Source organism: Phyllosticta citriasiana (assembly GCF_038021145.1).
Source record: "Phyllosticta citriasiana strain CBS 120426 chromosome Unknown IWZ02scaffold_22, whole genome shotgun sequence".
Classification (NCBI taxonomy): Eukaryota; Fungi; Ascomycota; class Dothideomycetes; order Botryosphaeriales; family Phyllostictaceae; genus Phyllosticta; species Phyllosticta citriasiana.
This window is the reverse complement of record NW_027117299.1, coordinates 56,743-80,178: the sequence shown is the minus strand read 5'-3', so window position 1 is coordinate 80,178 and position 23,436 is coordinate 56,743. Positions and strand designations below refer to the sequence as shown.

At 51.2% G+C, this 23,436-nt stretch overlaps 7 protein-coding genes across 7 annotated transcripts; 2 read left to right on the top strand and 5 right to left on the bottom strand.

Annotated features, from left to right (window-relative positions):
- Positions 1–778: 778 nt before the first annotated feature.
- IWZ02DRAFT_156559 (uncharacterized protein) lies at positions 779–1,693 on the bottom strand. The gene has a single exon (XM_066762003.1). The coding sequence runs from the start codon at positions 1,535–1,537 to the stop codon at positions 917–919; it is 621 nt and encodes a 206-aa protein (XP_066617687.1). The 5' UTR covers positions 1,538–1,693; the 3' UTR covers positions 779–916.
- A 98-nt stretch (positions 1,694–1,791) lies between these two features.
- IWZ02DRAFT_156513 (uncharacterized protein) lies at positions 1,792–2,765 on the top strand. Its single transcript, XM_066762002.1, has 2 exons — positions 1,792–2,253; positions 2,299–2,765. Exons 1-2 carry the CDS (start codon positions 1,853–1,855, stop codon positions 2,678–2,680), a joined length of 783 nt encoding a protein of 260 aa, XP_066617686.1. The 5' UTR covers positions 1,792–1,852; the 3' UTR covers positions 2,681–2,765.
- A 1,841-nt stretch (positions 2,766–4,606) lies between these two features.
- On the bottom strand, positions 4,607–6,610 carry IWZ02DRAFT_437726 (uncharacterized protein; the record flags this gene model as incomplete). The annotated part of the gene is made up of 2 exons (XM_066766654.1): positions 4,607–5,900; positions 5,946–6,610. 2 exons carry the CDS (start codon positions 6,608–6,610, stop codon positions 4,607–4,609), a joined length of 1,959 nt encoding a protein of 652 aa, XP_066617685.1.
- A 2,736-nt stretch (positions 6,611–9,346) lies between these two features.
- On the bottom strand, positions 9,347–10,364 carry IWZ02DRAFT_156492 (uncharacterized protein). Its single transcript, XM_066762001.1, has 3 exons — positions 10,305–10,364; positions 10,148–10,221; positions 9,347–10,068 (listed from the first exon to the last, which is right to left on the bottom strand). Exons 1-3 carry the CDS (start codon positions 10,309–10,311, stop codon positions 9,613–9,615), a joined length of 537 nt encoding a protein of 178 aa, XP_066617684.1. The 5' UTR covers positions 10,312–10,364; the 3' UTR covers positions 9,347–9,612.
- Positions 10,365–17,509: 7,145 nt separating this feature from the next.
- Positions 17,510–18,224, bottom strand: IWZ02DRAFT_156277 (uncharacterized protein). Its single transcript, XM_066761998.1, has 5 exons — positions 18,219–18,224; positions 18,024–18,170; positions 17,783–17,974; positions 17,653–17,724; positions 17,510–17,593 (listed from the first exon to the last, which is right to left on the bottom strand). The coding sequence occupies exons 2-5, from the start codon at positions 18,085–18,087 to the stop codon at positions 17,583–17,585; spliced, it is 339 nt and encodes a 112-aa protein (XP_066617683.1). The 5' UTR covers positions 18,088–18,170; positions 18,219–18,224; the 3' UTR covers positions 17,510–17,582.
- A 2,447-nt stretch (positions 18,225–20,671) lies between these two features.
- On the top strand, positions 20,672–21,613 carry IWZ02DRAFT_156445 (uncharacterized protein). Its single transcript, XM_066762000.1, has one exon. The coding sequence runs from the start codon at positions 20,867–20,869 to the stop codon at positions 21,425–21,427; it is 561 nt and encodes a 186-aa protein (XP_066617682.1). The 5' UTR covers positions 20,672–20,866; the 3' UTR covers positions 21,428–21,613.
- Positions 21,614–22,252: 639 nt separating this feature from the next.
- IWZ02DRAFT_156400 (uncharacterized protein) lies at positions 22,253–23,169 on the bottom strand. Its single transcript, XM_066761999.1, has 2 exons — positions 22,926–23,169; positions 22,253–22,799 (listed from the first exon to the last, which is right to left on the bottom strand). The coding sequence occupies exons 1-2, from the start codon at positions 23,016–23,018 to the stop codon at positions 22,338–22,340; spliced, it is 555 nt and encodes a 184-aa protein (XP_066617681.1). The 5' UTR covers positions 23,019–23,169; the 3' UTR covers positions 22,253–22,337.
- Between the last annotated feature and the right edge of the window lie 267 nt (positions 23,170–23,436).

Below are 23,436 nucleotides of genomic sequence, written 5' to 3'. Positions count from 1 at the left end.
TGCAAATCCAGTTGCCATCATCTCACATGCTGTCTTGACTTCTTCAAGCGCGCCGAGGTGCGTACATACCTGCTCCTCTTCTCTTCCTTTCTCTTCAAGCTCCCCAGCTCATCCATCCGTGTGTACATCACGGGGGTGTCGTAACCGCTGCCAACGCCGGCGGCCGCGGGGACGGGCGCAATGGGCAGATTCGCCTTCTTTGGCAATTCGGCGGCTGCATTGGGGCTGCTGTGCGAATTTTGGGCGGGAGATGAGGCAGAGCTTAGAGGCGGCTAGCTGGTTAAGCGCAGTCTAGCCATCCTTGTGCAAAAAGATCGGGCCGCATGGCTGACGGTGTTCCTTTCGAGGCCCTGCGGGAGCCGGATCCGCGGGCCGGGTGCGCAATGAAGATTCTTGGTCAGGTTGTCTTAGGAGAGGTGGTTCAGCGGCTACAAGTGTCGATTCCGACGCCTTTGGGCCTCTGGTTTGGAAAGGTGACGGGCTCGATGTATCCTTTGGGTTGGCAGGGGGATTTTGGACCTATAGAGTGTTATTTTCTAGAAGTTGGCGGGGAAGACTGCGACCATGGTCAGAATGGTTCTTGGGTAGGTCATCAGGCTCTTCGCTGCATCTTCATCCTACAATATAGGCAACGTCTGTGAAGCAAAACGGCGTCTTCTCTCGCGGAATTTTGAAGCAACGCCGCTGCAACTTCTCTCGCCCTTCCTCAAACAGGTCATCCACCCTTTGTCAGCAGTGCCGCGGACCATAATCTGTCCACACCGAAGCTCCTGAAGAGTTGCGTGATTGTAGCCACCATCCACCCGGTTACTCGCAGATGCCACTCGGCCAAATCAAGGCCCAGCAAGAATGCAACCCACTCCAAAACCACCTGCGCCGGATCTGCAAAGATGCGGGAAGGTAAGGACTTCCGTGGTCACTTGGATGTCTTCCGCCTCTTTTCATTCGACAAAGACGCTTGTGCCACTTCTTCTCCCAGGACGACGGCCAAGGTGCCAAACAATCCTCGCATTCTGTCAGACTCTTCCTCGGTCCACATCTCTTGCCCGAGTTTGCGCTTTCGCTCCTGGATCACCTTGTGTGCACTGTCCACTTCTGCCTTTTTCAGTCTTTCGAGATTGAAAGCGGCGCGGACGGCTTCTTCGATATCATTGAGTGCTTCTTGGCCGTTGGCAGCGATGTTGCGCATCCTCGGTGACACCTCCGGATTGTTTGCGCAATCGGCAAGCGTCGTACGTGCTGGTTTCAATCTTGTTGCTTCTTCATCCGTGGCCCGGGCTTCGTGCCTGGCTTTGGCATGAGCCTTGACGGCAGCAGCATGATCTGCCTCTGCTGTGTCGAGCAGCTCGCGAGCATCGATGAACGGACTGACGAATGCTTCAATCTTGTCGATGGCTTCGACGAGGTGAGATTTGTCCTCGCTACTCCTCTGCCGCTGGCTCGTGACGCCTGGCATGACTGGATATATTCTGCCCATGTCAGCCACTTGAATCATTCTCCTCGAACCAGGGCAATGGACTCGCTCGGGGAGTGGCATACTGATTTGCACACACTCTCCCGGTCGGTTGAGCCCCGGTCTGGTTCAAGTCAAGGGGTCAAGAAGGCGTAGAGAGCGGAGGTGATGCAAGTGAGAGCTGGACAAGCATGTGGGGCGAGAATTGGGTTGGGGTGCGATGGATTGGTGGTGTTGTTGAGGAATGGATTCGGGTCCGGGTGTCAGGCAACGAACGGGTTAGTTTTCCACTAACCGCATCGGGACATTCCACGACAAACGCGCGACGCGTGCCTCAACTCGCATCTCCAACATCCATCTATCCATCCTCCCACCATCCAACCTCCAACCACCGCCAAAATGGGCTCCGGCCCCGCCAATTCCTCTCGTCTTCATCCCAAGCGCAAGCGCAAACGCATCGAATACGACCCGGATCCCGGCCGCGAGTGGCCAGCCCTCCGCATCGTCGCCGAACACAAAGATCAATACAAGATTGAGTGGAAAGGCGACTGGCTGCCTACGTGGGAGCCCAAAGCCAATGCCAGTGAAGCGCTCGTCGCGGACTGGGTGCGCCAAAAGACGCAAGGACGGCGTCCTGGCCACTTCGGCTACTACGCTGCCAAACGCATCATTGGCGAGCGGGGCAGGAAATACTTGATTGATTGGTGTCCTGATGACTTCACGGGTGAGGAGTATGCGCCATCTTGGGTTGGCAAGTCGGCGGCGACCGCGGACCTCGTGACCGAATGGAAGGATTTGCAGTAAGTCGAGTCTATTCTTGGAGTGTCCATCTAACAAGCGCAAAGACGTACACGTCCAGCAGACTCCGCGAACGATGCTCACGCGACAGCTCCCAACGAAAAGTCTTCCCCACCCAGCAGTCGACAGCCTTCCCCGCCCCCCAGCGCCCGCCTCGCGCTCGAGCAGCAGCTCCAACAAGACGCCGCCGAGTCGGAAAAGAATACCCCTGTACGGAGCGAGGACCGCGAGACTTTACGACAAACGGTCGAACCCACTGCATTGCAAAAGCTGCTGCAGCTTCGTAAACAAAAACGACCAGGCTCTACATCTGCTGCAGCAACAAGGGAGGGAAAGGCAGACTGCCGGAGACCCTGGGAAGACAATGATGGCATGCCGAGTCTTACGGCCAAGAGCGTGTATGGGGTTAAGAAGCGGCTCTTCCAGTAGTCTTTTGGATACAAATGGTTGCAGATAGAAAGGCCGAGTGTCTTGCTTTTCGATTTATCCACCCTCGTTGATCACTGCAGCCGGCGCTGGCCGACTACACCCGACGTACAGCAACATCGGCACTGGTCATTTTGCGCGGCAATGGCCGTGCGATGCGGCACCTACATGTCTACCTAGAAATGGCGCACTCGGTACAGGCACACTCTCTCAACTCCTTTCAACCATAAACTGTCCAGTCTGACTCCTTGTATTCATTATCAGTACAGCCTGGATGTGACCAGCCAAAACTCCGCCGAGCCCCAGCTCCGCCGTTCCCAAAGCAGTCAGTCCAATGAGCGCAACTCTTCGGCATGGCGGCGCAAAAAGGCCCTTGTCGCCTCTCCTCGTCCTCCTCCGTCACCCTGCCTGCATCGCGGTTGCAAAGTTGCACGCCGTACCATGCGACAAATCCTCGTGGACCCCCCTTTCGTAGCATCGTAGGGCGAGCGGTCTGCTTTACATCGTCTCGCGTTTGGATACCCGCTCCACTGCACACCGGCGCTGAAGGAGAAATCAATTTGCATTGAGGCAATGAGCAGACGCGCGGGCTTGCGCGTGAGAAGTTTTGATCTGTTTGTTGTTTGGACGAGCTGTGGGACCGCCCCTCCGGATTCAAGGAAGAAGAGCTTGGATGGTAGAATCCAGCCATTATCGAATTTTTTCCAATTCCCGCTTGCAGAGTGAGTATTTTCCGGGTGTGTTACTGTTGCTTCTGTCTCAGCTCCGGATGAAAATGCCGTCGGCAAGCAAGCGCGTCTCGGCGTTGCAAAGTCCCGCCAAACATCGACGCTCTTCCTCGCCCCAAATCTCAACCTAGGGGCTAGAGCGGATGGCTTCGCGACCAAGTCACGTGTTTACGGCATTACGGGCAGCCGGTGGGTGGTGTGGACTCGGCTTGGTGGTGCTTGACAATCATGCCTCCAACTTCTCGACATCGCCGTCCCATTCCAAAACAAAGTGGACGGACTCTCGATCCGCTCGCTGCTCGCAGTCTTGGGGCATGGCGATGGATTCACGAAGAGCGTGCGGCGACGCTTTGTCCCGGGTTTGATGTCCTGTGGAAAGACATCTGATGGATCCAATCACCATGCGACTGTAAACAATCCAACGTACTTCCGTGCAGCAGGAGTAATCTCAATCCATCCCTTTGTCGATTCCCTGCCAACATCATCCTCGTGATCGCTTACTCTTTGTGACCGGCGAGGCAAAGCCTCATCCTGAATATCGCCGCCGCCCGTCACCCCCCACTATTCTGCATACTCTTCAGCCTCCTTGTCGCCCTGCTGCTACTACTACTCCTTTTTTCTACCCTCTATTCTCTATCCCGCTCACATAGTGACGCCGTCGCCACCGCTGGGCCTAGCACAAGCCGGCCCCCTCCAACTCCAACTCCGACTCCAACTCCAACTCACGCAGCCATCTATCTCCCTCTTCATTTCTCGCATCGTGCACACCTATCAACAAACAGACCGTACCGTCCCCACCGCCGTCGCATCCGTAGCCACAGCCGCGTCAAAACTGCCACCCTTTACTCTCCTCTCCGCTCTGCCCGCCCGCCGAGACCCGGACACGGCTGCTCGACACTTAGGAACGACAGCCGACCGACTCGCACGCGCGGCTAATGAGTCGGGTTGACAGGGAGCGCGGGCGCGGGAGGGCGGTGGGTGGTGGGTGCTGTGCATCGGGGACGACAGAGGGGGCGGGGACTATCCGGTCCCGCAAAATGAAGCTAGAGCCAGACAGAGCCAGAGCCATGGCGTTTGGACGGATGAATGGATGGACGGATGGACGGACAGAAAGATGGATGAATGGATGGATGAATCGAATCTTCCCAACATACGGCCGGCGCCAGGGTTGTATCACATCGGGTCGTGTCGTGTCGTGTCGTCATTTCAATTCGCGTGGTATCTTTTTACCTCCAACCCCCACCACCACCTCCTCCTCACCCTCATCAACCCCATCATCACACCAACTCCTCTCAACAAAATCACTCCACAAATCCCACACCTCCTTCCTCCTCTTCGCCAACAAGCGCTCCACCTCCTCTCTCTTCTCCTCCACCATCCTCCCCACCTGCAACAGCTTCGCCACCTTCTGCGACCCGCGATGCATGATCCGCGCCAACGCGTCCGAGGCCGCCTTGATGGCGCGCGTTTTGGAGCCTGCAACGCTGCGCTGCGCGTGCAGACTATTCGTTGCAACGACGCCGAGGTGCCGGAAATGCGACGCCAGCTGTGCCATTTTTTGCACCACGGCCGTCTCGTTGTTTTTTGCGGCCGCCGCCTGGTCCAGTGCCGTCTGGCGCAGCGCGTCGTACGCGGCGGCCAGCGGCGTCTGCGTCGCGAGTTGCGCATCGAGGGCCTGGCAGTGCGCCTCGGCTGCGTGAAGGGCGCGCTTCAGCATGCGCGACGTAGTGGCATAGTCGCGTTTGCCGTATTTGAGTGGCAGTCGGCTGATGTCGGCTTCGAGCGTGCCGAGCAGCGCGTCGAGCGACTTTTCGAGCTTCGAGAGGCCTGGCTTGTCGAGGGCGTGCGCGTCGGTTTGCAGCAGCGAAGAAAGCTGGCGGTAGCGCTCGTCTTGCGTCTCGGCGTGGTCGTTGGTAGGCGAGGAAGCCGTGGACGACCCAAAGCTCTGCGTTGCCGTCGACAGCACGGCTCGCCAGAGCGACACGTCGAAGGAGTCGAGCGGCTTGTTATCGTTGTACCAGTAGTTCATGGCGGCAATCATGGCGTGGACGCCGCAGTCGTGGCCATTTTGCTGCAGGGCGCTCGTCGAATGCTTCAGCTTCCACGCACCGATCTGAAATAGCTTGTCGGCAAGGCCGACGAGCTGGCTGCGGACGTGGGGAATCGCTTCGGCGTGGGGCAGCGAGTCGGTGTAGTGAATGACGCGGCTGTCTGCATCCATGACGGCCATGGACCAGTGGTTCTGCCACAGAATGGGGACTGCTGCCTGTTGGTGGTGGTCCTCAATCGTCAGCCGCACATTGTCTTCCATGTCGTCCAGCACCGTGTGGTCAAGCAATCGACAGGACGTCGGCGCGAAGATTTGCATTGCCTGCGCCATGTCTGATGCCGAGACTTGGTTATCGCCAGAAAAGCTATCCCCAAAGCCTTGGGCACCATCACCGCCATCAACTTGGGGGTTCGCCGTATCGTCCGGTTCCATGTCAAGATCAGGACTACCAAGTCAGCTCAATTCCAATATGATTGCAGTCAGCACGTACGGACGAGTTGGGAGAGTTCGGCGCCTCTCGACGGATGAGGCGCGACTTCGCGTGGGCGTGTTTCCGGTCGACGGCGGCTCATCTCTGATTTCAAGTCCGTCATCACTGTCTAAAGTTTCCTCATCCTGTGCAATCGTGTCGCGGCGAGTGCGTTTGGAACTTTGGCCCGCGCGGTCGTCCGTCTGCTTCCGCTTGCCGTTCGGCGGCTGTTCGTCCTGCCCGGCCTTGGCCTTGCGCTCTCTTTTCCTCGGCCTGTCGCAGCGGATGCGCACGCCGGTCTCGCGTCCCTTTGCATGCAGCTCGCGCAGCGTGTCGTGCAGGACCAAAATGCTGTACGTCCCGTCGCGCGGCCAGCGGCCCTTGCCCAGCTTGCGCGTCTCCTCGATGGCGTGGTGCACCTCGGCCATTGTCATTTTGCCGTTGTCTGCCCACTCCAGCACCTGGCGCAAGAAACCGCGCGACCTGTAGTTGGTGGGCCCCAGCAGGCGCACAAAGGTGGCGCGGTCCAGCTTCCAGCGGCAGTTTTGAATGTCTTGGGCCAGTTTCGGGTAGGGGTGCGGGGCCGAGTTGTGGTGGTGGGCGTCGCTGTCGCTGGAGGAATCATCGTCGTGATCGGGCGGGTTGCGCGATGTGGTGGGAGGACTGCTTTTGCGGGTGCGGACCATAATGTGATCATGGATGATGTCGACAGTGATGAGAGGTGGTGGTGGTGGGAACGAGGAGGAGGAGGAGACGAGACGGCGGCGAAAGGTTGAGTTGGGGTGGCCGGAGCCAGGCGCGTGGGCCGGGGGCGGAGGCCGGATGCGACCGAGACTGCGACTCGAGACTCGACACGGAATTGTTCACAACACCGACTCGATCATGCGCGTGCCCCCCGCCGGTGCTGAAGGCTCTTGATATCGGTCGGGTTTTGACGTCCAACCTTTTATGCTGTCAACCAACCAACTCACTCATTGCGACGTGAAGGTTTGCCCAGGTCCAACAGGACTCCGGCGCAGTCTCTCAACCCAACATAACACAAGGTAAAAGTCTTCGCTGAACCGCATCACCGCGTCACCGCCTCCTGCCTGCCTGCGCCATCATTCTTTTTCTCGCTGCATGCATGCGTGGCAGGTAGGTCGAGAAACGAAGAGGAGCGTCGCGGAAAGTTACCTACTCGTGCGATTGACTTAGTTTAGTGTTGGTCTTCAGTTTCGGAGTTCCTTGTTATATTTTGATTGATGATGCATTGGTTTAGGAATAGCGGGGGTTCAGTTCGAGGTCAGCCAGAGCTAGCCAGATAGGAGAGGGGGGAGAAGTAGTAAGATTCAAAGCAGCGCAGCGTAGCATAGCGTAGTAAGTTAATTGAAAAATATAGTATTCAATTCATCCATAAGTCGTATTTCATAGTGCGAAAGGAATGAGTTTTAGGCGATTCCTAGCTCATGTTAGCAAGAAAAATATCCCGACGAGGTAAGTAGGCAGCCACGCAGGCTGCAGGCAAATAAAAACACCGGTGCCTAGGATGAAGACGGGAAGACACCGGCGCCGATAAAGATAAAAATCAAGACGGCGATGACCACGGAGGAGAAGACCGCGATTTAGAAGAAGCACCCTGGCCCATGCCTAAGCTCCTTACCCCGCACGCGAGACGCGAAACCGCCAGGCTTGTCTTTATCGGCGTTGACGGTGGCACGTTGATACGCTCTGAAAACGACTGACCAAAAAGTAGTCAGTGCTCGGTATGAATAGTTCTGAGCCTTGCTCAACGTGTGCGAATCACTCGGCCAGCTTGGCAGACACGAAATGTTGGAGACATCGGCTAGTGACGGCGCCTTGATGGAGTCGAACATCCGTCGTCCGGTCAGCAAGAATCTCCATGGTCACTATTGGGCAGTGTCTCAACCTGGAATCATCGCGGCCAAGGCAATGGCACCGGTCGGCGTGACCGTCGTTGGCACAGGTTTGAGAGTTCAATAGTTGTCAGTGGACTGGTCAGCCGATCTACGAGGCGGTCAGTTGCACTCGGCGAATGAAAATCAAGTGCTAGAGTTGTTGCGTTGTCATAGAGCTCGTTAGACATTCGAAGAAGAAGACCAAGGTGTCCTCGAATCGTGGCCGCGGTCATCGTGGTTTTTACGCGGACAGGGACAGCTGACATGGCAGACCGGACGGGGCGGTCCTGTCCACGCGCTCAAACGCCTGCGGGACGGCTTCGTTGGACAGGCTGCCGACGTGCTTGGATGCGCGCTCGATCTGGGCCTCGAACTCGAGGACTCAGCGCAGCACCTCAGCCTTGAATTCAATCGAGTTGCAGCCAGCTACCACGCCATTGAGCATGGATCCGTCATCCTCGGTGCCCATCAAGCCTGCTTTTCTCAAGGAAGGACCGGGAGCAAGCAGACAGAATCAGGGAGAGCCGATGTCGTCGGGCACAAGCAAGCGCCGTTGAGCTCTAAAATGCCGCATCTCAGCAAACGAATCCAGCAGATCCATGCAGCGCTTTGCGGAAAAAGAACTGGAAGACTGATGAGATCGCTCCAGGGGAAGGAGCTGATTCCACGAGGGACGGTGATTTTTTCTAAGGCATCAGATAATGTGAGACGAGTTCTCTGAGAGGCAGATCGACCAAGGCGCGGGAGGAGTCGGTGATCGGGTTCGACGTGTTGGGAGAATCCATACGCTGACATTGCTGGGTCTCAATGAGCTGGCGCCGAATCCTTGTTGACAGTCAATAGGAGGCCCTTAGCCCCGAGCAGTCACGGTCATCAGACCGCATCCAAACCACTTACCAATTGCTCCGGTCTCATAATTCAAAATGGGGCAGAGGTGACGGCCGGCGGCGATGGTCTTTGCCTTAGACACTCGGTCTTTGCGCTCGAGGGCGGCGACACAATGGGTGCGGTCAGTTCCGCCAACGGGAGGGCTGCGGCGATAGTTGAAGTCGCGGCGCGGTTTGCCTGGCTTGAGATACAAAGTAGTTGGGTCGTTGTACTTGGGAATGGCAATTCGCAAAGCATGTTCATTGACCTTAAAGTCAAGTCCAGCCCTTGGCCTCCGTAACGGCAAGGTCTTGCTCGGAACTGTTGCTGACCGGGATGTCATCGTCGTCTTCGCGATGATTCGAAGCCGACGCCGCGATGAGCGGCTTAAATGACGAGGTCCAGTTGAGCGCAACAGCGTGTGACGGTGGCAGCTAATTCGATCTTGGCCCTTAGCTAAGGGGGTGGTGGTAAGTACTCGTGGCTTGCCTTGCGAGGTGCGGTCTTGCGAGTCAGACTTTTAACCCTATGACGTGTGAGCGATTTCCTAGCTTTGCGGGTCTCGACCAGCGAAGACCTTAATTAAGTTCCTTGCCACGGCTCGAGGACCGGGAAGGGCAAAAATTGGTGGTGGACCGTTGACGGAATGGACTTGGTCGGCTCCATGCGAAAAATCTCAACACGAAACTTTGAGTGAAAGTCGCCGACGTGGCAACAGTCGCTCGAAAAGGTATTTCAGTGGTATTAATAAGCGTGAGCGAAGAGAGTATGTAGCATCTTGCGTCTAGACCATGTCGTCGTCGAAGTTGAGCATGAGACGGATAAATCCCATGGACGCGCGAGGTTGAAGCAAGCCGGCGGTCCGACGAGCGGTACGGCTAATTCTTGCCGAGTCTCCGAGTCTAACCTGTAGCGCGACTGTTCTTTTAAAAATCTTGTCTAAGACCTGATGGAAGTCTTGAACAACCTAGCGGTGGTGCAGTATAAAAGGATTCCCAGCATGCTTCTCCTTGTGCGTCGCAAATGAAACCCTTCGCGGTCGTCGCAAGTGGAAGCCTCTGTAACCTAAAGAAAAGCAACATAAGGGGTGCGATGGGAAACAGAAGTGTGATAAACATTGGACTCTTGCTTCTATAGTGGGAGACAGGCGGAGTTCCATCATTCCAAGCAACTCTGGCTCCTCGTCGGCCGGTGGCATGTCCTTTGGAGGCGGTGCCGGCGAAGCTGATTCGTTCGGTGCCGTGTCGGCTCGGCTGGATTCTAGCTCGGAGTCGTAGCGTTGTTGTTAGGCATGGATTCATAGGCAATCGAGGTGCAGTGCTAGTCACGCAACTATTCCAAGTGCGCTCTAGACCATGGATGTGCGGTAGGGAGACTGGAGACTTAATGATGTGGATTAGCGCGACTCAACTTGACTGACCAAGCCAGAAAGTTCATGCGTTGCCGTAATTGAGAACTTACAACAGTAAGGCGTGTTAGTAGGTTGACTAAGGCAGTCCGCTCGATTTTAACAACGGAAAGCCGTTTATGCGCAGCTAACTTAAGCGCTCTTAGTTAGTGGTATAGATAGCGAAGTGGCCTGCAAGATTTTATCATCCACAGAGTAATTAAGACTAACCTCGCATCTTAACCGTTGCTGTCGCGGTCTACCTAGAGAGATCGTTAGCAAGTCGGTAACATTCAAACATGTAGGGTGTAGTGTCGGCTAGGATACCTATCTTAACAAAAAGCTCCTAGTAGAGCGGAGGAGTAGCATGGTAAACTAGAGTAATCGGAGGAATGGCGGGCATTAGAGTGGATGGTGCTATGAGAGAGGGTAGTAGCTGCTAGGCTAAAACTACTATGCGTAAACGCCGGCGTCCATCTTAGCGAGTCGGCCGCGGTAACTTTCGAGTCTTAGTAGTTTTAATGTTCTCTATCCATGAAGTGGCAGGTTTTAAGGGCCTAAAGATAAATTAGCTTAGAAAGATAACTTAACTTAATGTTACGCACTTAGGAAAATAGTATTAGGACTTATAAGTCATAACTACCATGCTTACTAGTACTATAAGCTTAGGGTTTCTAGTATCTAGTAGTCTTAGGAGTAGCCTACGCACATAAAGCCCGCGATCTAAATGTAGCTATAGTATCTACTGCCTTCGCTAGTGCGGGAGGCGCTATATAAGGTTCTAGTAGTATAGACTTCGAAGCTAGCCGTAATAAGTCTAGCGTATAAGGCTACTCACTCCTTAGGCTACGCCTTTATCGGCCTCTCTACCTCCTCTAAGGCTAAGCAGGCTAACATTAAGCTTAATAGCGAGGCTATTCTTAACTACTTAACTATATAGGCTTTCCTAGCCGGCCTATACGCCTAAGACTAACGGTAAAGGCTCTAGTAGTAGTTATTAGGGTACTAAAGGCACTACTACTAAACTATCCCATACTATAAGTAGTACGTTAAATAGCTAGGCATACATAGCTCTCTAATATTCTAGGAAGTATTAGGCGGCTTTTAGTATATAGCGGGGGTAGTACTAGTAAGCGTAGTACGAGTAGGTCGTCTCTATATACATGATAGTAGTAGTTTATAAACGTGGCTAGGGCTAGATTAGAGCGATAGTAGTAATAGACGTAGGGCGGAGGGAGTAGGTTATTTTAATTATAAGCTTTACGCTTTAAGTAGATCTAGATATATACTATAGAGACCGGTGTTAGAGTAGTATAACTAGGAAGGAAGGAGATAGATAAGAATACCCTATAATAATCGCCTATTAGCCTAGTTTTAGTAATATATTAGTTAGAATAGAAGATTATCTTACTATAAGTACCTTAGTAGGGCATAGACCCTTATAGCATTAACTATTAGATGTTATACCTTAAAATAAGTCTAGGGATCTATTAGCCCTTATAATTAATATAATTTTTAGAGTTATTAGCTAAGTGCTTAAATCTTAACTAACTTAGCTAGAGATAAAGAAGTTTTATATTTATATACTATTAGTAGGATCTACTAAGTATAGAGTAATTAGTATTAACTTTAAGAAGATTAAAAAACGGATTAAAGTAACTATAGCTACGTACTATTTAGGCTTCTATAGATCCTACTTAGCCTAACCTAAAAGATAGACTTCTAAATTAACGCCTATAACTATAATAACTAGTCATTTAAAGACTACTAGAAGGTTATACTAATTTACTAGGTAGATAGCGATCTAGACTTTTATTTTATATAATTTAAATTAGTAAGGTCTTCTAGTAAAAAGTTTCCGTAAAAGTAGAGGGCTAATAAACTATAAGTTTCTAGGTAGTAATAATTAAAAGTATAGGAGCGTAGTATTAGGTACTCTAGGCGCCTATTAGCGTAGCTTCTCTAGTAATAGAGCGCGATAAACCTTCTCTACTAGTCCTAGACTAGTTATATCTAAATTAGTAGTCTATTAGCTAACTATATCGGGTTATAAGCATACTATAGTAATATAAAAATAGATACTACTAGTAGTAGTAATCTATTAGGTACCTAAAATACCTATATAGTAGTAGGGGGATCTTCCTAGGTTAAGTTATATATGAAGAGCATCTAAGAGTAGTAAGATTAGGACGGCTAGTAATAAGGAGAGATAGAATATTTTAATTATTTCCTATTCTTTTAAACTTATACCTCCTCTATAATAGAAAAGGATATTTATATACCTTAGAGAAGCTAGTTAAGACGAGTCTACTATACTTAAGCCGTAGTAGAGAAGTAAACTAGGTTATATAGGGAGAAGAGGTAGTAATAGGAACTTAAATATAACTCTTCTTTAGTAGTATTTATAAGAGCGAAGCTAACCTATATATTAGTATAGAGTATCTAGAAACTAGATTTATAGTATACTCCTATTATAACCCGTAGAAGAAGTAGTAATATCTATAAATATAGGTAAAGTAGGTAGTATTATATTTAACCTAAATAGGCAGGATAAATTACTATAAAGAGCCTTTTATAAGGAGGTAAAAGTAGGGGGCAGGTTAGGGCCTAAATCTATTAATTTTAAGGTATTAAGGCGGAGTAAAAAACATACTATATAAGGAGACTACTCTTCTAAATAAGGAGCTAGGAAAGGGAGTAATAAGCTAGATAAGGGCGCTAATTATAGAGTATTAGTTAAGGGTAAAGAGAAGTAAGTTTAGGAGGATAGCTCTACTATTAGGGGTATATTATTAGAGGAAAAATAGTAACCTTATAAATATAAATAGAAGATATAGGATGTACTACTTACTAAAAAGTAAGAAAGAATAAGTAGTCTTAGGTTAAAAAGGTTATAGGTAGTAAGGAGTAATAATTTAAAATAATAGCATAAAGGGACTAGGTAGAAGTAAGGAGGTTACTAACCTAGAGTAAAAATAAGCGACGTAACGACGTTAGGTAAAGGTTACTAACTAATCTTAAAATATATAAGTATAAAGATAAGAGATAGGAGAGCGTTAGGTAGTAGAAATCTTAAAGTAGTTATATTAGGAAGTAAAGATTATATAAAGTTAGGCGATAGCCTTAGACTAACTATAAGGATAGAATATAGGAGAGGGAGATAAGGAGTAAGAGGGAAGAGAATAACTAATATATAAGGTTTTAGTTCTAGATTAATCGATTTAGTACTAAGATATAAGTAATAGAATAGGTTACGAACTAAGTATAAAGAGTAAAAATATTAGAGGCGGTAATAGGGAGGTTAGTAAAGGTATAAGATCCTAATCCTAGAGAAATCACGTTAGTAATAAAAGACGACGGATAGAAGAGGCTATAAACTAAATCTAAGAGGAGAGAGCATATATAAAATAAAAGATAAGAGAATAGTAGGCGTATAAAATCCTTATCCTAACCTTAAAAATATTAAAGGATAACATGCTTCTCTTACGTAGATATAGGACGTCTTTATTTTATTTAGAACTATTACTTAAAAATTAAGGAAAAGGGGTTCCTATAACTAGTAGCTATATAAAGGCATTATTAGGTCGATAAACGCGATTATAGCCGTTAAATAACGAGGGATATAGATTTTATATTATCTAGGTCTATTAGTAGTTAATAAGAGTTATAAGAGGAAGGGCGATCTTAAAAAAATAACTCTAGCTAGTTAAATAGTAAGAGACGCGTAGATAGTTAGACGAACCTTAAAGACTTTTAATAGTAATATAGAGTAGTAGTAGCTAGAATGTAAGGGATTAAACTTTTAGATAACCCTACTATAGAGTAGCGTTACTAAGATCCTTAATAAAGGTGGATTCTAGATAGTAAGAAATAATAAATAAAAAATAGTTAGATATCTAGGAATAATAGAGAGAAGGTAATCTAATTAGATACGTTAAAAGTATAGAAAATAGTAGGTAAATATTAACGATAAACTTCTTAGCCTATAGTAGCTTAGGTAGTAAACTAGACTATATAGGTCTTAAATAATCTATTAAAGTTCATATTAGTAGAGAATCTAGAAGATTATAAGGCTAGAGACTAAGGAGGCTATATATATAGTTAGTTAGGTAGAGTTAGAAACATTAAAGTTTATATAGTGTAATAGGAGGAAGAGAGTAGTAATAGAAATATTAGACTCTTTTATGTAGTTAGTTTAATAATAGGAAGATAGTAGTAATAGTAAGAGGTTAAGTCTATATATGTAATTAGTTAGGTAAGGGGAGATAGAAGACTAACTATAGCGGAAATAAAGGCACTCTACTAAGAATACTAATTAGAAAGGTTTATACTAAGATTCTTATAGACTCTCTAGGGTAGTATATTAGCCTCCTAATTTCTATTATCTAGAATACCTACTCTTATATTTATATAGGGCGAGTATAAGCTACTAGGATAAGATAAGACGCAGTAATATTAAGGAATCTATAGGAGGTTAGCTAGTTAAATAGATAAGGATAATAGTAGTAAGAGGTAGAGCCTTACATGATGCTATCTAGATAAGAAAATACGAAATGGTAACGTAAGGGGCTAAGTCTATTACGATGTTAATTTACTTAAAGGATAACGGTGAATAGTTTTAGAGGATACGTACTAGGTTAGGGAAAAAATAGGAGAAGCGCTAGGCGGAGCTATACGTACTATTAGTAAGAAGAAATTTAGATAGGGGGGATTTAAACAAAATAAATACCTACTAATAGGGATGTTTAGGTTTTAAGAGACGGAAGGGCAGCGGCGGTATTAGGTAGAGCTATGAAAGTGTAAATAAAGAGTAAGTTAGTTAAGGCGAGGAGTGAGTACTAACATGGGTGATGTATTCTAGCTAACGAGGACCGTAGCGGCAATGTATAGAGCTGCTAGTGGTGTTAAACGAGAGGGGATACGCTAAAGGTAGCGATGATGAGAATCACGGCAATAGTAAAGCGGACGTGGGTTGGGTTCTTCGTGCGGTCGGTTGAGCAAGAGATATGAAAATAGAGGAATTGTACCTGGTTATGGAATATTCGATGGTGATGGCGAAAAGTTAAAGGACGAAGGCACTGCCTGTAGAGGTCCAAAGTAGGTTGGACACGCAGACTACTTCTCCTGTCTAGCTGCGCGGGCGTTGAATTAACCCTTGCTTTGATCAGCACAAATTTTTGAGAAATAGACGGGAAACAGATCGCACTTCTCTGACGACAATGAGAGCGAAGCTGGCTTGTGAGGGCATAGCTGGTAGGCAGGTCGAGGCAAGTATGAGGGAATGATGCCTTACCGGAAACCCAACGTGCTTTTCTGACTGACCGAATTCAGTGACTCTGAATAGAGGGAGAACTTGAGAAGTGCCGACTTCTCCAATGATTTCCACGCTCGATCTGGTCGCGCAGAGCCGTGACAGAACAGTCTTGAGCGGCCCGGACTACGAACGCAAACCTCGCAACCTGTGAGATTGTTTTCATAAGCAAAGTGGCTTGAAAGGACGGGGGCAGCAAGAGAGGCATACTGCACTGACAACAGACTCCACCGACGACAGAACGAGATAGCGATGGCGAGGCTGGTCGACGGGGCCAGTTGGCCGATGAGGACAAGTAGAGGTCGGGCAAGTGAGGAGAGAAAAGGCGTCGTGAAGTTGCCGCACTCGAGCTGGTCGCGTAGAGCTGTGACAGAACAGTCTTGGGCCGGCCCGGACTTCGAACACAGAACACCCGCAACCTGTGGTTGTTTTGGTCAGCACAATGACTCAAATTGAGGAGGGTTATTAGGGAGGCGTACTGCACTGATCACACACTCCGCTGACGACAGAACAAGACGGCGGTGGCGAAGACGAAGCTGGCCGACAGGGCGAATTGGCGGATGAGGTCGACTTCATGTCGGGAGATTGAAGGGGAGAAGAGGAGACGTTTTTGTTGTTTCTCCTCGGACGGCAGGTTGTCTTCGGTGGTTGGCGTTCCCGACGTCTTCGAATGCCGCGTCGACTTCGACTTTGATAGAGGTGGCTGCGGACATTGAGTTGGAAGAGATGAGACTCGATTGATGACGGTTTGGCATCCAGTAGCGAAAACGATGGCATGGAGTGGAAGGCGATAATCAGGGGTGGAAGGCGGAAATCCACGAGGATAACAGCGAGATATGGGCAGAGGACAACGATGTCGAGGGAGGCGGAAGACGAAGACTAACATTGCGTTTTATTCTTGCAGTCAGTCGCACAGAACATGAAGATTATAGCGAGTTTTCGCCAGAGGAAGAGACCATACGTGATTCAGGAACTGTAAACAGCATGGAGGAAGGCGACGGAAACATTCAAGGCTGGAGAGAAGATATTCCAAAAGGAGTACACCAGTATCTGGTAATGCGATGGTAGCGCGACGGTCAGCGATGGTCGGTGGTCAAGCCGTAAGTATTGAGTCGGTCAATTGCAGCGAGAAGGTAGGCCAGGGCAGCTGTTAGGCGGTTGGAGAGTAGAAAAAGGAGACTTGGAAGGAGATAGTTGGCGTACTAGATTGAGCAGGTTGTATTCCCATCAAAGCTCATCCAGGTACTGCGGAATGAAGATGTATGTGTCGGCGGGCTCAACAGTGTCAGCGGCTAAGAGTAGAAAGAGGAGGAGGCTCGAGAGCGTACCGAAATGAGTGAAATCCGAGGGATCAAAGTTCATCTGGGGCCTGTGGCGGGTAATGGTGACATACTGGGCGATGCCAAATTATTTGCGGTGTCATTGAGGGAGAAGTCGAGAAAAATGGATGAGTTGAGGAGTTTGAGCGGCTTGGAACAGCACTGGAGCTCATTCGCGGGTGAAGTACACGCAAACGGGCGACAGCGCCAGTCTGAGAGCTCGTCTCCGTCTCGTCACGAGGTTACCGAAGGAGTCATGACTTGAAGACAGCGAATCCTGCCATATTACGTATCGCTATTGCTCGATGTCAGCATGTACGAGGCAGGGAAGAATTGACCGACATGCCAGCAACGGTGGGTCGGTGGCTTGCTTGCACAACTGCGGCCGAATGGCTGTGGGAGAGATTGGGCGAGATGATTCAGCACTTGACTTCGCGGCAGTGGCGTCTGTGGAGGCAAGTGGGCGGGCCAGCGAGGTGACGGCAAGTCGACGTGGTAGGCAGTGGGGCATTCAGACTGGCGCCGGCGGGATGACGGAGTTCTGCAAGTCCTGCTGCAAAGTGTCAGCAAGCGGGAGATCAAGAGAAGGCAGATCGACGTCCCGGCCAGAATGAGGGGTGAAAGAAGAAGACGCAAGCCCTTTGGGGGTGGCTCTGACGCTACCGCTGGCTGTCAAGGCGCGACGACCGTACCAAGTTTTCGTGGCCATGGTGCGTTAACTGTAGACACCGAGCCAGGGGACGAGGTAGTCGGTTCTGGGGGGGCAATATTTGCGTGTCGTCAAGTCAGTCAGAAAGGGCCTCGGAAGAGACTGGGGTTGACTGAACATACCAGTGGTCAAAACACAAGAGTATGCCAGCAACGGGGGAAGACGCGAGTCTAATGGGAGCCTGCATGCAGTCAAGTCAGCTGGAGTTACAAGAAGAGAGGCGAAGGCTTTTCAACGTACTTCCAGCAAAGCGAGCGATCAGGAATTCGTCAGACTGTGACGGAAAAAGGCATCGAGAAGACTGCCAGACACCTGGTTCAAATCAGTAAGAAAGAGCTTCACGCAAGCATGTGGATCTGACTGCCAAAACCTTGGAGAGTTGTCGACCGTGACGACAACCGAGGCCAAAACGCGGATCGACCATGACCGCTGACTGTAGGACACGGCAGTCTTCCAGCGAGATTCTCCGAAACAGCATCCAAGGCTAGGGTTGATCGGACAGGATGTGACCGAGTGGTCGGCAGTTGGCAAGAGGCCAAAACGAGTAGAGCAAATCTGTTGGCTGCCTGCAGTTAGCTTTGGGGGGCATTTTGGGGCTGAGTTGGACAAACCAAGAAAGGGGCAAGTGTTTCCGAGGTGACGGCAAGCGGAATGGCGACGGGGAAAGGCTTGCATGCCTTCAGTATCGAAGACAAGTCGAAGGTGAGTTGAACGAATGTATCCGAAGCATCGTCAAGTAGAATGGCGAGGGGAAAGACCTGCATGCTGTCAGCTTTACAGGAAGGTTGAGGGTGAGATGGACCGACGGGAAAAGAGACGTTGTGTTCGGAGCAACGGCGGGGAGAATGGTGTTGGGGAGACCTGTAAGCCATCAGTTTCGAGGACGAGGCAGGTGGAAATGAGTTGGACAGCCAAAGAAGAAGAGGAGGAGTGCTGGTTCGAGGTGACGGCAAAAGGGGGAGAACTGCAGGCGAAATCTGCGTGCCGTCAGATTCCAAGACAAAATGAGGATGAGTTGGACAGACCAAGTATGCATAACCAAAGTGATGTTGTGTTTGAGTAGATGGCAACGAGCGGTGGAAAGAGTGCGTGCAGTTGGGGTCGACAGTCCGTCGATGGCAACGAGACAATGGTGGCCCGCGACGGCGGCCATCGAAACAGGAAACTCGGACGGAGTCTGCAAGTCAGCTGGACGAACCGAAAGGATTCAAGATGCCTAAGTGAGTAATTTTCTACTGATGGCAACAAGGTGGTGTTTGGCAAGGGCTATCAACGAAAGGAGAGTCGAAGTCCACCAGTCGCGCCGAGCGGTGCCAAAGCAGTCTTGGGCCGGCCCGGACTTCGAGCGCAGCACCCGCAACCTGCAGTCGTTTTGGTCAGTACTGTGGCTTGGAAGAGGGAGGTAAACGTACTTTTCTAGCCACACCCAGCGACGACGGTGGAAACGAGCTGTGCAGGACAGCGAAGGCGAAATTAGACGGCGAGAAGGGCGAGGTTTGAGTCTATCGTCGTGCAAAGCGGTGCCAAAACGGTCTAGGGCCGGTTTCGACTTCGAACAGAGGACACCCGCAACCTGTGTGGAATGAGAAGGGAAAGGAGAGGCTGGCGTACCTTTCTAGCAGCGCATCCCACCAACGTTGATGGAACAAGCTGTAGGGAACGGTGAGGGCGAGATTCGAGTGATACGGTCGCGCAGAGCGGTGCCAGAACAGTCTTGGGTCAGCTTTTGTTCAATATATGGCTTGGAAGGGGGAGAAGAAAGTGTAGTTTTCTGGCAACACACACCGCGGGCGATTATGGCAACGAGCTGTGCAGAAGGCGAGGGCGAGGTGTTCGAGGGCGTGGTCCGAGGGCGGAGGGCGAACTTTATCGGCGAGCTTCAATGGGTCGATTCGATGGCGAGCTTGACGGCGAAGTAAGAAGGCGAGATTTGAGTCCACCAGTCGTGCAGGGCGGTGCCAGAGCAGTCTTGGGCCGGCCCGGACTTCGAACACAGCGCCCGCAACCTGTATATTTGTTTTGGTCAGTAAAGCAGCTTGAAACAAATGGGGGTGGAGAGGCAGGCGTACTTTTCTGGCAACACACCCTGGTTTCGACCAAGGACTGAGCTGCTGGTACAAAACGGCGAGGTTCGAGAGCGAGATTCAAAAGATAGGTTCGAAAGCGAGGTGCAAAGGCTAGATTCGACGGCAAGGTTCGACGGCAAGGTTCGACGGCAAGGTTCGACGGCAAGGTTCGACGGCAAGGTTCGACGGCAAGGTTCGACGGCAAGGTTCGACGGCAAGATTCAATGGCGAGCTCGACGGCGAGCTTCGTTTTCGAGTTCGAGACCACTAGTCGCGCAGAACAGCGCCAGAGCAGTTTTGGGCTGATCTGGATTTGGAACGCAGAACAACCGTAACCTCGTAACGTAGCTGTTTTTGTCAGTGCAGTGGCTTGAAATGAGAGGAAATGGAGAGGTAGGCGTACCTTTCTGACAACACACCCCGTCGATGACAGTGAAAACGAGGGCAAGTTTCGAGAGCGAGGTTCAACGATAAACCAGTCGTGCAGAGCAGAGTGGTGCCAAGACAGTCTTAGGCCGGCATGCATCCGCGACCGTTGCAGCAGTCATTTTGGTCAGTACTCTGGCTTGGAAGATGGAGACGGAGGCATACCTTTCTGGAAACACACCCCGCTGGCCACGATGGGACGAGCTGAACAGAGCGGCGAGGGCCAGCTTCGAGTCCAACTTCGAGTCCACCAGTCACGTAGAACAGTGGTGCCAGAGCAGTCTCAGGCCGGCCCGTACTTCGAACGCAGCACCCGCAACCTATGCAGCAGATGTTTCAGTCAGTGCAGAGAGGAAGCGGAGAGCGAGATGCAGACTCACTTTTCTGGCAACACGCTCTGCCGACGACGACGACGACGATGGAAACGAGCTGAACGGCACCGCCGAGGTTCGAGGGTGACGGCAACGGCGAAGGCGAAGGCTCAAGGACGAGGGAGATTGGTGGAGAGGTGGTGGAGAGGTGAAGAGGAAGAGAAAGGATTCGAATTCGAGTTCTGGTGTTTTTGTTGGCATCTACCCCGCTCGGCGCGGGCTGCGCCTGCCACAACTTCGAGGGGCTTCCGACATCTGATGGAACGAAGTGACTGACAATGACGTCATCGGTCCCGATCGGGACGGACAGCCACCCGTGACCTGCACCACACACCACATGCAGACCGTCCACCCTGATGTGGACTGCTGGCAGTCAGTATTCCCAGGCCTCTCGATCCAATTGTTTCTGCCACCTTCAATGCTGCAGCGTCAATTAAGAGCCGCGCCATTTCGGTGCAGTGCAATGCAGCTTCAGTTTGCCAGGTTTGATGCCAACGCGCGGTGCATCGAAGCAAAGCATTATCGGATTTTCCATGGACAATGCAAACGTACCTGGGGAGCCGAAATGCTGGCTGACTTATTTGGTGGGCAATGAGAGGATTTTTGCTATTGCTGGGGTTCAGCAGTGATGGTTTGCGCGTAGGCAGCGTGTCCATGTTGGGTGTTGTCATTGCATACCCAAGTAGTTCGCTCCGCCGCGTTTGCATTTGCTCCGCCGCATTTCTGGACCTGACCGCGTACGGCCCGCGCAGCGGCACATCCCGCTCAACCTCCAAGCCCACTGGTTGTCTTTTCGCACAACATTCGAGACCTGAGCCTCCAAATCGCCTCCACTGCCTGTTTCCACGTCTACCTTGCCACACGCTGGAGTGCAGCTTCAAAAAGTCGCTCGTTGCACGCTGCCAGTCCTCGCACCCATCATTTGACGTCTGGATCCCCTTGAACACTCGCTGCAGCGTACCTCGCCGCTCGCTGCAACTCCGGGTCGGCCGGGTATTTTCTCAGAGTCGCATTGCGTATGTCTCTGCTTTTAAGGTGTGCTGCGATTATCGCATCTGGGTTGAGGTCGCGGAGGCGCGGGCCCGAGCTGACCACTACCAACGCCCACGCCAACGCCGCCCGACGTCTGGACGGCGCAAACGCCAAACATGACATGACGATGGCAATGAAGACGAGGATGGCGTCTTGGTGCCGTGGAATCGAAGGCGCGCACGCGCGTGCAGTGCATGCAGAAGCAGTTTGTGGACGTCGAGTGGAAAGGCAAAGCAGGCGTTTCAAAGCGAGGATGGTGTGGGGACACGGTCATCATGGACGAACTGGATGCACGTGATTATTTTAGGGTATTGGATAAGGAGAACACCAGAAGACACGTAAGGTATGCATCGGTAGTTTGATTGGAAATGGAAATCGGCCAGTCCCGTAGCTGCGCACAGCTGTTTGCTCCGGCGCGTTCGAGAACCCAATTTCTGCACTGTTTTGATTCTTTTTTCCCGATATTGCTTTTTCATCCATATTTTCCCTAGATCATCGAATGGAACAGGCCCAAGCCGCCGCCGTCACCACCTCTCGTCGTTTTGCAAAATGATATGAAATTGCTAAAAGTGCGACCGCGAGGTAAAATTGTCCGAGAGAGCGTGGCAATCTTTCTGGCTTATTGGCAATCTCAAGAAGAGTACCGAGATCCAATTGACGAAGGAGACGACGAAGGGGCAGAAAAAGGTTCACGCGTGGTAATATTCCGTCGATGGAGCAGAGTAAACCCTGCGTGCCTCTGTCCTCGTCCTGCCCTTGGAAACCACGATAGCAGCCTTGGCCGGGAGAGGTGCTCATTGTGGACGACAGGAAGGGCCCAAATGCACTACCACCACGCAGGAAGCGAAAGAGCCGGATAACGAGGCTGCCAGCGATGAAACGACTCCCAAGAGACGGGAGAAGCAGGCCCCCACCCTCAAAGATGGAACCAAAAACATGTTGCATGTTTGTTCCTCCAGCCCGCAACCGCATTATCATCCAGTGACATCTGCACTGCCCCTTGTAGGATTGACTTCGTGGTCCTAGAACATCAAATCCGATCATTCTTGACGCTACCGTGCTTTACAAGCACACGTAGCCAAGCGATCATCTCCAGATGGCGAGTGATAGCCTGATTGTAATCGGCAGCCAACCGTTGCTCCTCAAGACCAGTCGGATTGTCCTCGCGGACCACGTCGACCGGCGGTGCTTTCTCCACGCGACCCTGCGTTTGGTCGGCCTTGTCCACGAAAAGGCGTCGCCGCAAGTTGCAAATCGCGTTCTGGCGAGGGCATGGATCCTGAAGCTCTGAGAGGGCTCGCTTACGTTTCGGACGCGGAGGAGACGGCGGTGTTTTTGGGGTAGCGTGTCGTGTCTGGCTCGGCGGTGTCATGGGAGGAGCCGTCAAGTCGAGATGGCGCGCGGCGTTTTGGGGGGAGTCGGGAGTTCGTGGTCGCTGGGCCCGAGGCTCCTGGTTCGACGAAGCCGAAGGCATTTTGTTCTTTGGCGCTGGCTGGGAGGTTGGCATGATTGTCGCTGTTGAATTTTGCATGAGGAAGAGGAGGAGAAGATGATGGAGGTGGTGGGTGTGGGGGAGAAAAGGGCATGTAGGCAGTGAATCAGGGGCCATTTCACCTACCAGCCGCCCTAAAATCCTGCTGAATCTCTTCCCGAAGTCATTAAGACATTGTCCGGTGATTGCACCCAGTGTGAAAGGCGTTTGCACCTCCATTGGCGCGTCTGGTTCGTGAAGTCGCGTCAGGGAGTAAATGCTGGTTGGGAAGGCCAGGCCATGTCTCGAAGCGGAGCGGCGGATGGAAGCCGCCACATAATGCAGGTGCGGTCGATGCTGAAAGCGATGCCTGACATAGGTGTTGATGGTCGGCCCATGCACTACGAGTGGTGTTGAACGCCGGCCAGAGGAGGGCGCCAGGCGGTGAGTGGATGACTCAGCCATGTCGCGCCTCCCAGGCTTCCCTGACGCGGCACGACGCCAACCGCGACAACAATAACAACATCACAACCAACCTACGACATCTCCTCATCTTCTTCCTCCTCTCCGCCGTATTCCTTGACTATCTCCCGTCCGCACGAGCTCCGCGGCTCCCCCAACCATGTTTCGAGACGGACGACTTGACGCCACAAGTCTA